The following is a 17065-nucleotide window of genomic DNA, read 5'->3' as shown; positions in this document are numbered from 1 at the left end:
CTCACAGAGACCGCTTGAACCCGAAAACTAACAGTATTTCCCATCTGGCCCTGTTGATGATAATTCTTTCCCCAAGTAGTACTCTCACTTTCCTTGACCTACATTCTGAGCTGGTTCGGCATATAATCAGTTGGAACAAACAGACATTTATAAAGAACCATGTATTCATCTATTAATGTTTATTGATTATTTGTCATCCATTCTTCTTTTATTCCCTGGATCACATTAGAAATCACAAAAGATCTCACAGAACAGTAGCCATTTCAAAGTGGCTTTGAAATTTACATAGAGGTAGGCATGCTTGATTTTTTTCATGAGGAGATATTCTGAACACTGTGTATTCTTAGTCTAGTCAGGACAGGTAAGCAAGTGGGGCCTATGGGTAGAACTCAGGCATGAATTGCCATTTTGCAACTTTTTTCTCATGGACAAACTGTCCATGGGGCCCCTTGGCATCCGAGGGCAGAAGGGCCAAGTACACGGGGGTCTCTATTCCTTCCTCTAGGCTTTTGGGGGCTTTGGATCCCCCCATGTCGGTTCTCACCCACCCTGGGCAGCAGGCATTCAGGAGGATCTTGTCTCCTCCTCTCTGCTCACTCAGTTTCCTGGCGTGGATTCTGGACAGGGCTGTGATGCCAATTTTCGCCACTCCATATATATTATTATCCGGCCAGCCCTCCTTCCTGTGCACCCCGTTCTTTGTGTCTTCCACAAACTTGTTCATGAGCCCCACCAGCTCCTCCTCTGTGATGGTCTCACTTCACAATTTCTGCTGCAGTTCAGGGCTGCAGCTTTCTAGAGCTTTGAAGCCCCATCCACTAGACACGTTCACCACTCTGCCTAAAATGCAACACAAACCATTACTTAGGAAGGTATGTATGAGAATAATGAATACCCAGTTTCCTGAGATGTTGGACTCGATTCCCACTGGAGAGCCAGTTACCGGTTTCCTATGAGATGAATTAAGACTGTATCTGTGAGTGAAGTATCCACCTGCAATGTGGGAGACCTGGGTTTGATCCCTGGGTTGGGAAGATCCCCTGGAGAAGGGAACGGCCACCCACTCCAGTATTCTGGTCTGGAGAATTCCAGGGACTGTATAGTCCATGGGGTTGCAAAGAGTCGGACACAGCTGAGTGACTTTCACTTCACTTCACTATTAGGCAGTCTTGTAACCTGCCCTAACCATGATCCTAGGGTAACTAAAGAGAAAGACATGGTATAAAGGGGAGGACAGTGCCCAGATTTCCATAAGAAAATGAAAACGGTATATAGAGGAAAGAGCTCCAAAGGTTGAAGGAATCCTTACTGCACTCAGGAGCAGACAGCATCTTTTTCTCAAAGGCCTCCTCTGGAACCAGCTGAGGACATTAGGTCACTTGGGCAGGGCTCTATGCCAGGCCTCTGTTGACCAGCAAAGGGCTGATGGGTTTGTGGATGGCAGTTCCAAGTTGACCAGAGAGCATCAGGTTGAAGGATGGTGAAATTAACTCAGTTCAGAGGGCTGAACTGATGCTTGTTTCTCTGGGTTCAGGTTTATATCAGCTCGGGAGTGGTGACTCAAGTCCTGGATGTATGATGACAGAGGTGGGCAGCAGAAACTAGACTATTTAAGGGACGGTCACATGATACTCTGGGTGTCAGATGGGAAGTTAGGAGGAATTAAAGTACAACTACTTAAGGCTCGTCGGAAGAATCACTTCCAAAACTGGAAGGCAGTTGGAACCACTGAGTGTTTTCAGGTGTGCTTATTTTAAGTGCTACCTGGCCCCATGAAAGTGAAAGTTGCTCAGTCGTGTCTGACTCTTTGCAACCCCATGGACTATACAGTCCATGGAATTCTCCAGGCGAGAATATTGGAGTGGGTAGCCTTCCCCTTCTCCAGGGGATCTTTCCAGCCTAGGGATCCAACCCAGGTCTCCCACATTGCAGGCAGATCTTTACCAGCTGAGTCACAAGGGAAGCCCAAGAATACTGGAGTGGGTAGCCTATCCCTTCTCCAGTGGCTCTTCCCGACCCAGAAATCGAACTGGGGCCTGGCCCCATGAGATGAGTGCAAATGGAGTGCTGCAGGAATGCAGAGATGGGATCCTTGTTTATCCGTGCCTCTCCCATTCCTGCTGTGTCTGACAGGGTGAGAGAAAAAGTCTTGGCATGGTATGAGTCATATTCTTTGAGCCAAAGGATGGGCACAGAGCAGGTGAGTTGCAGGTAGTAGCCCTGGGAAGGTAGAAAATGTCCCGATGAGGTGAGATGCTGTCTGTGGGCACGGCTCCGTGTAGCCAGCAGCAGATCCTTGGGCCCAAGCTGTATTATGGTACTGGAGCAGAAGACACTGCACAATTTGGACTGATGAGCTATATTCCTCAGGCCAGGGAACACACGTTCATGCTCAGAGTAGAGGTTTGATACAGAACTGGGACGGAAAATGAAACTCTGGTTGTCTCAAACATTGGCTTACAGACATTCGTGAGTTATGCCCACAATCAGCATGATAGGAGCCTTGGAAGAAGCCCCCGGATAGATTCCTCTCTCCTGTGGGGAAGAAGGGGTGTGGAGGATGCCAGGGGGACTCTACAGTCTTTTCCCTACTTCATTTCAACCTTCGTTTTTCTGGCCATACTGTAGTTCTGGGACCCGGCTGCAATTTATGATCTGGAAGTCAGGGGATAACTGGTAAGCAAGAAAGTTAACTATAAATTTAAACTTTTTTTGGTCAGAATTCCAAATGGCCCAATGATATGGACTGTGTCTTCACCTATCTGGCCAATTTGGAGGAACAGCAACTGCAGCTATATTGTCTAGTCAGCAGCTTAGAGAGTCCACCAGTCTGGGCCTGTGTAACCCAACCTGCGTGCTGGGGGTGGACTAAGGGGAGGCACTTGTTAGGTGAGTATTGATAAGGGCAGTCAGCATGAGCAGTGACGGGACTTAACATCCCTCTGAAGGATGAGAAAGTATGGGTAAAAGTCGATGACATGTGGGGAGTAGGCAGAATGGAATTGAGGATGTTTAAACGGGTTATGCAATAAGAGACATCAGTATTATGCTGAGAGCAGGAGGTGATATCCTCTTTTAGCTCACTTATTCCAGATGCTTGATAGAGTGAAGCAACCTGCAGTCAAGGTCACTCCTGCTTTAGGACCTGCCAAAGTCAAGCATGGATGTAAGAGTTGGAATATAAAGAAAGCTGAATGCCGAAGAATTGATGCTTTTAAACTGTGGCGTTGGAGAAGACTGTTGAGAGTCCCTTGGAATGCAAGGAGATCCAACCAGTCCATCCAAAGGAAATCAGTCCTGAATATTCATTGGAAGTACTGATGCTGAACCTGAAACTCCAATATTTTGATGTGAAGAACTGACTTATCTGAAAAGACCCTGATGCTGGGAAAGATTGAAGGTGGGAGGAGAAGGGGATAACAGAGGATGAGATGATTGGATGGCTTCACTGACTCAATGGACATGAGTTTGAGTAAACTCTGGGAATTGGTGATGGACAGGGAGGCCTGGGATGCTGCAGTCCATGCGGTCACAAAGAGTTGGAAACAACTGAGCAAGTGGACTGAACTGAAAGTCAAGGAGAAGCCCTGGGATGTCTGTGGGATATTTTTATGAGATGTGGTGATGGATTGAACCAATCGTTAATCACTGAGTGTTTCTCTTGCCAGGTGCCAGCATCTGTTGAGTGTTAGTTTTCAGGTCACATGTTCTACCTACTGTCCTGTGATATGGGTTATCACTGGCCTTGCTGGTAATATTCAACTCTCACATGTAAAGGAGCCATAGGAAGATACTGATACGGATGATCAAGTGTGATGGGAGATGGAGGTAAAGTCTGCAGGGTGTACTACTGATGGAAAATAACTAGTGGATGAAGAACTCGGCATAGCTAACCATGAGCCAGTTTCCATGCTGTAAATGAGTTAAACGCAGAGGTCGTTAGGCTGAGCTGGCTCTAATTCCTTGGTGGCCTCTGTAAGCAAACCAAAACGGAAGCCTGAAAATGCCTCAAGGTGACAAAATGGGAACCTAAGGACTGAGAGTCACAAAGAGCCACCTGGGCCAGAAGCTGAAGACAGTCCACAGTTTCCTTACTTTGCTTCAGTCTTTTCTCCACGATAGTCTCTTCCTGAGTGCCTGTCAGGTGGGCCATCCTCACTAATTCTGGTTTGGTGATTTCCCATTCAAAGAGTTCTTTGTCTCAAACTGAAATAATTTTTTTGTGTGTTGCCTCTTTTTCTCTCTTAACAATACTAAATAGACTGCACAAACAGTTTTATGCTAAATAAAAAGCTGAGCGCTGAAGAACTGAGGCTTTTGAAATGTGGTGTTGAGAAGACTCTTGAGAGTCCCTTGTAGGGCAAGAAGATCCATCCAGTCCATCCTAAAGGAGATCAGTCCTGAGTGTTCATTGATAGGACTGATGCTGAAGCTGAAACTCCAATACTTTGGCCACCTGATGCGAAGAGCTGATTCATTTGGAAAGACCCTGATACTGGGAAAGATTGAGGGCAAGAGGTGAAAGCAACGCCAGAGGATGAGATGGTTGGCTGGCATCACCAACTCAATGGACATGGGTTTGGGTAAACTTCGGGAGGTGGTGATGGACAGGGAGGCCTGGCAGGCTGTGGTCCATGGGGTCGCAAAGAGTCAGACACGACTGAGCGACTGAACTGAACTGAAGGTACAAGTAGCAGTTGATCAAGGCGAGAATCAAGTTATATCAATAAGGTGGATGAACCTAGAGCCTACTGTACAGAGTGAAGTAAGTCAGAGAGGGAAAGATGAATATTGTGTATGGAAAGTAGAAAGATGGTACCGATGAGCCTATTTGCAGGGCAGCAGTGGAGACGTGGACGTAGAGAACAGACTTATGCACACAGTGGGGGAAGGAGAGGGTGGGAGGAGCTGAGAGAGGATCACGGAAACACACACATTGCCACATGCAAAATATGTAGCTCAATCGACCTCATCTCGGCTTTTTACCAGAGGCAAGAGCTCTGTGCACACATCTCGGGTACCAGGGATGTTTGTTTCCATGGTCACTTCTGCCTGAATTGCAATCGATATGGGATCACCAACTTTTAGGATAGAAAAAGAATAGGGCTTGACACCACCCTTATGGAAGAAAGTGAAGAGGAGCTAAAAAGCCTCTTGAAGAAAGTGAAAGAGGAGAGCGAAAAAGTTGGCTTAAAGCTCAACATTCAGAAAATGAAGATTGTGGCATCTGGTCCCATCACTTCATGGGAGATAGATGGGAAAACAGTAGAAACAATGTCAGACTTGATTTTTTTGGGCTCCAAAATCACTGCAGATGGTGATTGCAGCCATGAAATTAAAAGACTCCTTGGAAGAAAAGTTATGAACAACCTAGATAGTATATTCAAAAGCAGAGACATTACTTTGCCGACTAAGACCCGTCTAGTCAAGGCTATGGTTTTTCCTGTGGTCATGTATGGATGTGAGAGTTGGACTGTGAAGAAGGCTGAGCACCGAAGAATTGATGCTTTTGAACTGTGGTGTTGGAGAAGACTCTTGAGAGTCCCTTGGACTGCAAGGAGATCCAACCAGTCCATTCTGAAAGAGATCAACCCTGGGATTTCTTTGGAAGGAATGATGCTAAAGCTGAAGCTCCAGTACTTTGGCCTCCTCATGCGAAGTGTTGACTCATTGGAAAAGACTCTGATGCTGGGAGGGATTGGGGGCAGGAGGAGAAAGGGACGACCGAGGATGAGATGGCTGGATGGCATCACCGACTCGATGGACGTGAGTCTGAGTGAACTCCGGGAGATGGTGATAGACAGGGAGACCTGGCGTGCTGTGATTCATGGGGTCGCAAAGAGTCGGACTCGACTGAGCGACTGAACTGAACTGAACTGAATAACCACAAGCCATATGGTAAAAATGCTTACTTGACACAGTACTTTTTCCGTGAACTCTGTTTTCGTCTAGTAATGTTTGGTGTTAGTGAACGGTATTGCACCAATGGGTGTTTTGTGGTTTGATAATGCTGTATAGTTGCATAAGATGGCATCATCAAGGGAGGCTGAGTGAAAGAAGCCCATATGACCTCCTGTGTACCACTCTGCAATTTTAAATTGGTTTCAGAAGTTAAAAATTCACCCAACTCAACCAAAGTTCAGTGAAATCAATACTGCGAAAATCTGGGGGCTGTCCTTTCCCCTGGTCAAAGCTATTGCAAGGCCTTCTTGCTGGAAAAGCTTGTAATTGTGGAGGACCTGCTCTCCCTGTGACCTCTGGCCTGTGCTCCATCCCTAGGGAGGGGGTTCTAGATCCCTCAGCGGAGGTTCAGGCAGTAGCCCTGCCTTGCCCCATCTGGCTTGCCCAACAGTGGCTGTAACCCCCCCAGCTCCCACCCACTTACTCTTGAAGGCAGTGGCTGTGTTGTTGACCAGCACATTGAGGCCCCCGTACTCCTTGTGCAGGAAGTCGCGCAGGGCGCGGATGCTCTGCAGGTCAGTGATGTCCAGCTGGTGGAAACGGGGGCTCAGGCCCTCCGCCTGCAGCTGCTACATGGCCGCCTGACCCCACGCCTTGTCCCGCGCCGTGAGCACCATGTCCCTCCGGGGAACCGCCGACACAAGTCACACACGATGGCAAAACGAGGCCCTTGTTGGCCCCGGTGACCAGCGCCCCGTGGGTTGAGGACATTACTAGTGAACAGGGCCCTTTGGAGTAGAGCTGACAAGGCTGGAGACCCACAAGGTGGCGCGGCGTGGGACGGGGAGGCCCGTCACAGTCCAGAAGGCAAAGAACTGTGTCCTAGGATCCAGTGAGGTGACTAATTGAGAAGGAGGAGGCCCTGTCTTCTTCTCCTGCTTGAGGAGGGATCAAATGTTCCATAAGGTTACCTAACACCACTCCGGGCTCCACATCTTCCCTCATGCTGTATCCTGAGCCAAAAAGAGGACACAGTCCTCTTTTTCTTTAAACTTTTATTTTATATTGGAGGACAGGGCTTCCCTGGTGGCTGGGACAGTAAAGAATCTGCCTGCAGTGGGGGGAGACCCAGGTTTGATTCCTAGGTTGGGAGGATCCCCTGGAGAAATGCAACTGACTCCAGTATTCTTGCCTGGGAAATCCCATGGACAGAGGAGCCCAGTGGGCCACAGTCCATGGAATTACAGACAGCTGTCCATGGAACTGCAAAGAGCTAGACAGGACTGGGCGACTAACACCTTCATAGCTGATTGACAACGCTGTCAGCTGTCACCACAGTTTCAGGGGGACAGCACAGGAACTCAGCCACACGTATTCATGTATTGGTTCTCTACAATCTCCCCTCCTTCCCAGACTGTCACGTAACACTGAGCAGGTTTCCCTGTGTTAGGGAGTAGTATCCTGTTGGATTTTGGCTCTAGGTCATCCAGGAAGGGGGCAGAGCCAGGACTCTCTGGTTCCAGATGTTTGTCCTGAAAAATTTTAAATAGAAAAATGGAACTAATACTAGACACCCACATGTCCACCAAACTCGCTTCAGCTATTACAAATAATGGAGCAGATTCACCATTTAAGAGTTTGCACAAATGGACATTTATAAAGAATCGTTTATTTTTATTATTTGTCATCCATCCCACTTTTCCTCCCCTGGGATCACAGAAGAAATCAGAAAACTCATTACAACATTAGCAGCCGTCTCCCAGTGACAACTTGATCTGGAGATTTTGATTCCTTTTTCTTTTTTTCTGCAGAGGGATAATTTTGTCAGTGTATGTTTGGTGAATCTGGGACAGCAATATAAACAGACCCATGGGTGGAGCTGTGAGTGAGCTCACCACTGCACAACTTCTTTCTCATGGACAAACTGTCCATGAGGCCCTTTGGCATCCAAGGGCAGAAGGGCCAAGTACACAGGGGTCTCTGCTCCTTCTTCTGGGCTTTTGGGGGCTTTGGGTCCCCCCATGTCAGTTCTCACCCACCCTGGGCAGCAGGCATTCAGGAGGATCTTGTCCCCTCCTCTCTGCTCACTCAGTTTCCTGGCGTGGATTCTGGACAGGACCGTGACTCCGATTTTCGTCACTCCATACGCGGTATCGGGCCAGCCCTCCTTCTTGTGCACCCCGGTCTTTGTGTCTTCCACAAACTTCTTCATGAGCCCCACCAGCTCCTCCTCCGTGATGGTCTCACTTCGAAACTTCTGCTGCAGTTCAGGGCTGCATTTCTTTAGAGAGCTGACACTGACAGAGCTGGACACATTCACCACTCTGCCTAAAATACAACGCAGATCAGTGCACAGAAAGGCGAGCACGAGAAGGATGAATCCCTCCTGGGGACAGGACTGCCCTCTTGAAAGAGGACGTTAGGGAAGGAAGGGAACGTACTTGGGAGGGGGTTGCTGAGTGGGTTTCATCTGTTTTATTAGTATAAGGAACAACATGTGACTTGTAATGTTTTTAAAAATCAAGATACATCTAATTATTTTAGCAATTACCGGAATAAAATATTTCACTCAAACTCAATAAATAAGTCATGACCACAGGAAGAAGTCTGTGAATCTACTATGCAGAATGACTTGTGAAAATTATTTTCAAAACTCAACTACTTAAAGTCTTTGGAAACGCTCCCTAGGGCATACAGCAAATGAACCTTCTCTTCCAGACTATTTCCAAGAACTCAGGTGAGAACAGAGAGCATCTAGTTCAGCCGTGACTGCTCCTTCCTTTCCTCGTTTCTGACCATAACAATGGAAACTTCACTCTGCGGTGCTGCATCTGAGACGCAGGGCTCCCTCCCTGCCAAGGGCTGTGGGATCTTCCCACAATGGGGATGACATCAGCATTTCTCATCCTGTTCCTCAGCTACCTGCTGCAGAGGTTCAGTTGCTGGTAAGTGTACCTAGGAGGTTAGGACTTCCTTCTCCACCCAGTCTTCACTCATGGGACCAAGGCTCTAACCTCAGGCTGGGCATCCTGAGAATGCCCCGAGACTATCACTGGTCATAGCAAACACCCTCTTTTAACAGCACAAGAGACGACTCTACACATGGACATCACCAAATGACTGGTCAATACTGAAATCAAATTGATGACATTCTTTGCAGCCAAAGATGGAGAAACTGTATACAGTCAGCATAAACAAGACCTGGAGCTGACTGAGGCTCAGACCATCAAGTCTTCATATCAAAATTCAGGCTCTGGCTAAAGAAAGCGGGGATAACCATTAGGCCGGTCAGCCACGACTTAAGTCCAGTTCCCCATGAATATACAGTGCAGCTAATGAATAGATTCAAGCGACTCGATCTAGTAAACAGAGTGCCTGAGGAACTATGGACAGATGCCCCTAATAGTGCACTGGAGGCAGGGAACAAAACCATCCTCAAGAAGAAGAAATGCAAGAAGGCAAAGTGGTTGTCTGAGGAGGCTTTCCAAGTAACTGAGGAAAGAAGAGAAGCGGAAAGCAAGGGAGAAAGGGAAAGGATCACCCAAGTGAATGCAGAGTTCCAGAGAATAGCAAGGAGAGACAAGAAGGCCTTCTTCCATGAACAAGGCAAAGAAATAGAGGAAAACAACAGAAAGGGTAAGATTAGAGATCTCTCCAAGAAAATCAGAAATATCAAAGGAACATTTTATCCAAAGCTGGGTATAATAAAGGACAGAGGTGGTAAAGACTAACAGAAGCCGAAGAGAAAGCACCAGAAGAATATCCACCTCTGCTTCACTGACTCCACTAAAGCCTGTGACTGTGTGGGTCATGACAAACTGCGGAAAGCTCTTAAAGAGACAGGAATACCAGGCTTTACCTGTGTCCTGAGAAACCTGTTTGCGGGCTATGAAGCAGCAGTTAGAACCCTGTATGGAACAACTGACTGGTTGAGAAAGGAATACGACAAGGCTCCCTATTGTCAGCGTGTTTAACTTTTACGCAGAGCACTTCATGTGAAATGCCGGGCTGGACGAGTTAACAAGCTGGAAATCAAGATTGTGGGAGAAATTTTAACAACCTCAGATATGCAGATGATCTCTAATGGTAGAAAGCGAAGGGGAACTAAAGAGCCTCTTGATGAGGGTGAAGGAGGAGCGTGAAAGAGCCCGCTTAACACTCAGTATTAAAAAACGAAGATCGTGGCATTGGGTCCCATTGCTGCTGCTGCTGTTGCTGCTAACTCGCTCCAGTCGTGTCTGACTCTGTGCGACCCCATAGACAGCAGCCCACCAGGCTCCCCCATCCCTGGGATGCTCCAGGCAAGAACACTGGCGTGGGTTGCCATTTCCTTCTCCAATGCACGAAAGTGAAAAGTGAAAGTGAAGTTGCTCAGTCGTGTCCGACCCTCAGTGACCCCATGGATGGCAGCCTTCCAGGCTCCTCTGTCCATGGCATTTTCCAGGCAAGAGTACTGGAGTGGGGTGCCATTGCCTTCTCCGTCTGGTCCCATTAGCTCACGGCAAATAGGAGGGCAAGAGGAAGAAGCAGCGGCAGAGCTCCTCTTCCTGGGCTCTGAAACCACTGCGGATACTGAAGGCAGCCATGAAATCAGATGAGAGCTGCTTGGGAAGAAAGCTATGACAAACGCAGGCAGGCTGTTAAAAAGCAAAGATATCACTTCGGAGAATCAGGGGACACTTAGGAGCTGACTTATGACGTCCTAGTGAACCAAGTCTTTGAAGGAGCAGCACCTCCCAGAACAAGCGGACGGGAAACAGGTTAGAAGCTGAGTGTAAACTGTAAACACCCTTACTCAATCTCTAGACACTCTCTGAATCCTTTTTAAAGTATCTGCTTGTCTTACTTTGTGTGTTTAATGGGTGGAGGTTCCCCTCCTGGCCCCTTACTTCAGGGTAAACATTACAGTAGTTTAATCTAGAGGAATGAGTTTGTTTTGTCCAGAACACCAAGCACACTGCAGGGCAGTTATCAGATTAGAGATCTCTATTAGCCACGCTAAGGGCTTGAACTTCACACTTGCAGGATTTATGGGAGGGGCAGTGAACCTGCCAAGAAAGAAAAGGATTCCGGAAGGGCAGGGGGTCCCTTAGGAGGGTTTACAAATGTTTAGAAACAACAGCTGAGGGCCTGTTTGTAGAGCTGGGATGGGGCAGACGGCTGGGGAGAAACTCAGCTGGACGAATTTAGGAACTGGCAATGACAATAAGTGGGCAGGCTTACCTCCCACTTATGGGCAGGGTGCCCTCCAGGTTCCTGGTGGGTGGACGACGGGATTAGTTACCAAGATGTTTTGGGGAAAGGGCGAGTCTTTGGCGGGAAGGGGACTAATGAACTGGTGGTGGTGCAGGCTCCACTAGGCTGAGTAAGAGGGGGACAGGGGAGAGGGAAGGTCTGGGAAGGACTCCTGACGGAACTGCCCCTGTGATGGGCACAGAGCAACCTAAGGGCCTCTTGGAGGAGGAAACCTCTGAGCTCAGATGGGAAAGAGAAGAAAGAGCCGGATGAGCAAAAAGCAGGTGGACAGACAGCACCAAGGACCTGGGCAGTGTGTCGAGGGACCTCAGGGTGCAGGACACCTGTCTGGGTGGAGACACGGTGGAGGCTGGTGAGGCTGAGCAGGAGCGGCAGGAGCCTGTAGATGAGACCAGAGCCAGGTGCATCCAGATCTTGCCAGAAGCACTGCAGTCTGGGGTCCAATCAGACTCACCTTGCGGTTTTATCAGAGGCAGGAGCTCTGTGCACACATCTCTGGTGCCAAAGAAGTTTGTTTTCATAGTCACCTCTGCTTGAATGTGAAATGGTGTGGTATCAGCAGCTTTCAAGAGAAGAGCAAAGTGGAGTCAAGAAACAGTTCTCCCCCGGTAACATTCCATAAGATATCTCTCATGAATTTTGTGTACAACTAGTGAAGGTAAAAACCGGTTGAATTTTGTGCACAATACAGTCAGTATTGCACCCGTGTGAATTTCCCAGTTTGATAATGAAGCATAGTTTTGTAAGAACACACCACTGGCACAGCCCTATACAAAGGGTGCACACATGGGACCTCTGCGGATAGAAAGGGGCTGTGGAATAACCTGGAAAAGGTGCCCAGGATTCTGGGCCAGAGAAACTGAAAGTTCTCTCCTTCCAGAGAGCAGCCAGTTCCTCGCAGTTCCTCTAGCCGCTCCCCTTCCCCCTTCCTTTCTCCTTCTCTAGGGAGTCATTCTGGACCCCACAGGCGGGAGAAGCCCCTCTACAGCGATTCCCCGACAGATCTGGTCCATCCTAGACCGAGATGCTCAGAGCGGGTGACCGCCGTTCCTGGAGCACCCAGCCGCTTCTTACTCTTGAAGGCGATGCCCGCGTTGTTGACCAGCACGTCGAGGCCCCCGTACTCCTTGCGCAGGAAGTCGCGCAGGGCGCAGATGCTCTGCCGGTCATCGATGTCCAGCTGGTGGAAACGGGGGCTCAGGCCCTCCGCCTGCAGCTGCTGCACGGCCGCCCGACCCTGCGCCTCGTCCGGCGCCGTGAGCAGCACGTCCCCCTGGAACTGCCGGCACAGGTCACGCACGATGGCGAAGCCGATGCCCTTGCTGGCTCCGGTGACCAGTGCTACGCGTAGGAGGACGACATGGCCGGTGTGCAGGGCGTCGGGGTGCCTTCAGAAGGGAACCGCGCCTCTCGGTCTCTGAGCCAGACCCAGTGCACGGAGCGATCTCTCGCAGGAATCACCCCGGGGCGCCTGGGCTGAGCGCTCAAGCGCAGATGCAGGCTCCGCCCCTCGGGGCTGGGCTCGCTCCTGACCCCCGGCGGGGCAGGGCACTTAGAGCGGGGCCACCTGCAGAGTTTTCAGAGCAGTCCTGCTGAAAAGTTGCTGCTGGCAATTTGCAGCCTGGAAGCAGAGCATCATTCTGATTGGTCATGTTCTCTACGTTTAAACAGACCCATCCTCATGGTTGGAAGGCATCACCGACTCAATGGGCATGAGTTTGAGTAAACTCGGGGAGTTGGTGATGGACCGGGAGGCCCGACGGGCTGCAGTCCATGGGGTCGCAAAGAGTCGGACATCACTGACTAACTGAACTGAAATGAACTGAAGTGAAGTCAAGCAGAAGCCCTGGGATGTCTGTGGGATATTTTTGTAAGACGTGGTGATGGATTGAACCAATCGTTAATCACTGAGTGTTTCTCTTGCCAGGTGCCAGCATCTGTTGAGTGTTAGTTTTCAGGTCACATGTTCTACCTACTGTCCTGTGATATGGGTTATCACTGGCCTTGCTGGTAATATTCAACTCTCACATGTAAAGGAGCCATAGGAAGATACTGATACGGATGATCAAGTGTGATGGGAGATGGAGGTAAAGTCTGCAGGGTGTACTACTGATGGAAAATAACTAGTGGATGAAGAACTCGGCATAGCTAACCATGAGCCAGTTTCCATGCTGTAAATGAGTTAAACGCAGAGGTCGTTAGGCTGAGCTGGCTCTAATTCCTTGGTGGCCTCTGTAAGCAAACCAAAACGGAAGCCTGAAAATGCCTCAAGGTGACAAAATGGGAACCTAAGGACTGAGAGTCACAAAGAGCCACCTGGGCCAGAAGCTGAAGACAGTCCACAGTTTCCTTACTTTGCTTCAGCCTTTTCTCCACAATTGTCTCTTCCTGAGTGCCTGTCAGGCGGGCCATCCTCACTAATTCTGGTTTGGTGATTTCCCATTCAAAGAGTTCTTTGTCTCAAACTGAAATAATTTTTTTGTGTGTTGCCTCTTTTTCTCTCTTAACAATACTAAATAGACTGCACAAACAGTTTTATGCTAAATAAAAAGCTGAGCACTGAAGAACTGAGGCTTTTGAAATGTGGTGTTGGAGAAGACTCTTGAGAGTCCCTTGTAGGGCAAGAAGATCCATCCAGTCCATCCTAAAGGAGATCAGTCCTGAGTGTTCATTGATAGGACTGATGCTGAAGCTGAAACTCCAATACTTTGGCCACCTGATGCGAAGAGCTGATTCATTTGGAAAGACCCTGATACTGGGAAAGATTGAGGGCAAGAGGTGAAGGGGACGCCAGAGGATGAGATGGCTGGCATCACCAACTCAATGGACATGGGTTTGGGTAAACTTCGGGAGGTGGTGATGGACAGAGAGGCCTGGCGGGCTGTGGTCCATGGGGTCGCAAAGAGTCAGACACGACTGAGCGACTGAACTGAACTGAAGGTACAAGTAGCAGTTGATCAAGGTGAGAATCAAGTTATATCAATAAGGTGGATGAACCTAGAGCCTACTGTACAGAGTGAAGTAAGTCAGAGAGGGAAAGATGAATATTGTGTATGGAAAGTAGAAAGATGGTACCGATGAGCCTATTTGCAGGGCAGCAGTGGAGACGTGGACGTAGAGAACAGACTTATGCACACAGTGGGGGAAGGAGAGGGTGGGAGGAGCTGAGAGAGGATCACGGAAACACACACATTGCCACATGCAAAATACATAGCCAGGGGGCATTTGCTGTGCGACTCAGGGAGATCAAGCCAGTGCTCTGCGTAACCTAGAGGGGTGGATGGGGTGGGAGGTGGGAGAGGTTCAGGAAGGGGGGGACATAGGTACCCCTGTAGCTGATTCATGTTGATGTATGGCAGAAACCAGCACCATACTGCAAAGCAACTATCTTCTGATACAAATTGAAAACAAATTAGTATCAATAGAAACACATGGAAATGGAAGTAGTGGCTTTAGAAGCCGGAATATCTGTTGCTCTCAAATCCTCCAACCCCACTCTGGCTACTCCCAATAAGAGATGTTATTTCTGCACTCTTTCTGTATCTGTTAAATAAAATCTATGCTAAACTTAGATGCTCGATGATCCCTTTGATGTGAGGGAGCCTTAGTGAAGGTCCAGAGGGTGTTCTCCATAAGTAAAGGGCTAAGCTTGGCCAGAGGAAGCTTCAGCCCTATTCCAGGACACCTGGGAGGTGTTAGTGAAGCCTGAATGTCCTTGCCTGAGAAGACTGTCCTCAATTACTTGTTCGAGGGTCAGGTTACCTAATCCATGTTCACGTATGAGTATGGTGGGGGCCTAGGCCTACCTGATATCAGCTGGACCCCTGGAGGGGCCGGAGAGCAGGTGCAGCCACGAGGGCAGTGGGCCATGCCTGCGTGACCACCCCTCACCGAGAACCCTGGACATCAATGCTGGGTCGAGCCCGCTGCTTGGTAAAACCCCTTGTGTCTGACACCGGCTCTTTGAGGGAGAAATACGTGGTGGCCCTAGGATCTGCAGGGAGACGTCAAGTCACAGCTCCATACTGGGCTTTCTTAGACCCTGGGCCATGAGACCTTAACCACTGCTGAAGTGAGTAGCTGTCCACTTTTCTAACATCGTGTCCTTTTGAATATAATAGCTTTTTGCCGAGTTCTCGGTCCTTACAGTGAATTATTGAACTTGAGGATGCTCTGGGGACTTCCTGAACCTTAATGACCGAAGTATGTATACTTGGTTTAGCATCTAGAAACCAGTATTGCTAATACACATCAGTGCCATAGGAGAAACACTCTGGTGGCCGGAAGCAGAGAAGTCTTCAGGGGTCTAATGAATGTGGTAGTATGAGCACCACACACCCAAATCAGGTCACTCTGAGAGGGGCACGGGAGAGAGAAGGTCTGGGAAAGACTCCTGAGAGGACACCTCCCCCCGTGATGGGCATGGAGCACGTGAAGGACCTCTTGGAGGAGACCTTTGAACTAAGATGGGAAAGAGAAGAGCGAGCCAAATGTGCAAAGTGCAGATGGACAGAGAGCACCAACGACTCAGGCAGGGTGTAGCGGGACCAGAGGCCATAGGGCATCCTGCCGAGTGAGCACACAGGGGGAAGTCAGTGCAGCTGAGAAGGATGAGACCAGATGCAGGTGGGCGCCGATCTTGCCAGAAACCCTGCAGTTTGGGCTCAATCGGACTCACCTCGGCTTTTTATCAGAGGTAAGAGCTCTGTGCACACATCTCGGGTACCAGGGGCGTTGTTTTCATGGTCACTTCTGCCTGAATTGCAATCTTTGGGATCACCAGCATTTAGGATAGAAAAAGAACAGGGCTAATAACCACAAGCCATAAGGTAATAATGCTTACTTGACACAGTACTTTTTCCGTGAACTCTGTTTTCGTCTAGTAATGTTTGGTGTTAGTGAATGGTATTGCACCAATGGGTGTTTTGTGGTTTGATAATGCTGTATAGTTACATAAGATGGCATCATCAGGGGAGGCTGAGTGAAAGAAGCCCATATGACCTCCTGTGTACCACTCTGCAATTTTAAATTGGTTTCAGAAGTTAAAAATTCACCCAACTCAACCAAAGTTCAGTGAAATCAATACTGCGAAAATCTGGGGGCTGTCCTTTCCCCTGGTCAAAGCTATTGCAAGGCCTTCTTGCTGGAAAAGCTTGTAATTGTGGAGGACCTGCTCTCCCTGTGACCTCTGGCCTGTGCTCCATCCCTAGGGAGGGGGTTCTAGATCCCTCAGCGGAGGTTCAGGCAGTAGCCTTACCCCGCCCCGCCCCGCCTGGCTCCCCTCACAGTGGCTGTAACCACCTCCCACACACACACCCCGCCAGATCCCACACACTTACTCTTGAAGGCGATTCCAATGTTGTTGACCAGCACATTGAGGCCCCCGTACTCCTTGTGCAGGAAGTCACGCAGGGCGCGGATGCTCTGCAGGTCAGTGATGTCCAGCTGGTGGAAACGGGGGCTCAGGCCCTTGGCCTGTAGCTGCTGCACAGCCGTCTGACCCAGCACCTCGTCCCATGCTGTGAGCACCACGTCCCCCGGGAACTGCCAACAACTGCACGATGGCAAAACCGAGGCCCTTGATGGCCCCGGTGACCAGGGCCAAGCGGGTGGAGGACATGCCCGGTGTGCAGGGCCCTTTGGAGTAGAGCTGACAAGGCTGGAGACCCACAAGGTGGCGCGGCGTGGGACGAGGAGGCCCGTCACAGTCCAGAAGGCAAAGAACTGTGTCCTAGGATCCAGTGAGGTGACTAGTTGAGAAGGAGGAGGCTCTGCCTTCTGCTCTTGCTTAAGGAGGGATCAAATGTTCCATAAGGTTACTAAACACCCTCTAGGCTCCACGTCTTTCCTTGTGCTGTACCCTGAGCCAAAAAAGAGGACCTAGCGCTTTTTCTTTAAACTTTTATTT

At 49.3% G+C, this 17065-nt stretch overlaps 1 protein-coding gene and 2 pseudogenes across 1 annotated transcript; all 3 read right to left on the bottom strand.

Annotated features, from left to right (window-relative positions):
• Window positions 1-376: 376 nt before the first annotated feature.
• Window positions 377-6672, bottom strand: LOC138072635 (carbonyl reductase [NADPH] 1-like; annotated as a pseudogene).
• Window positions 6673-7601: 929 nt separating this feature from the next.
• LOC138078874 (carbonyl reductase [NADPH] 1-like) lies at window positions 7602-12547 on the bottom strand (the record flags this gene model as incomplete). The annotated part of the gene is made up of 3 exons (XM_068971631.1): window positions 7602-8229; window positions 11612-11719; window positions 12232-12547. Coding segments are annotated over 3 exons (861 nt in total), but the record flags the coding sequence as incomplete, so codon positions are not given.
• A 2497-nt stretch (window positions 12548-15044) lies between these two features.
• On the bottom strand, window positions 15045-16777 carry LOC138077188 (carbonyl reductase [NADPH] 3-like; annotated as a pseudogene).
• Between the last annotated feature and the right edge of the window lie 288 nt (window positions 16778-17065).

Source organism: Capricornis sumatraensis, chromosome 1 (assembly GCF_032405125.1).
Source record: "Capricornis sumatraensis isolate serow.1 chromosome 1, serow.2, whole genome shotgun sequence".
Classification (NCBI taxonomy): Eukaryota; Metazoa; Chordata; class Mammalia; order Artiodactyla; family Bovidae; genus Capricornis; species Capricornis sumatraensis.
This window is presented reverse-complemented; position numbering and strand designations above follow the sequence as displayed.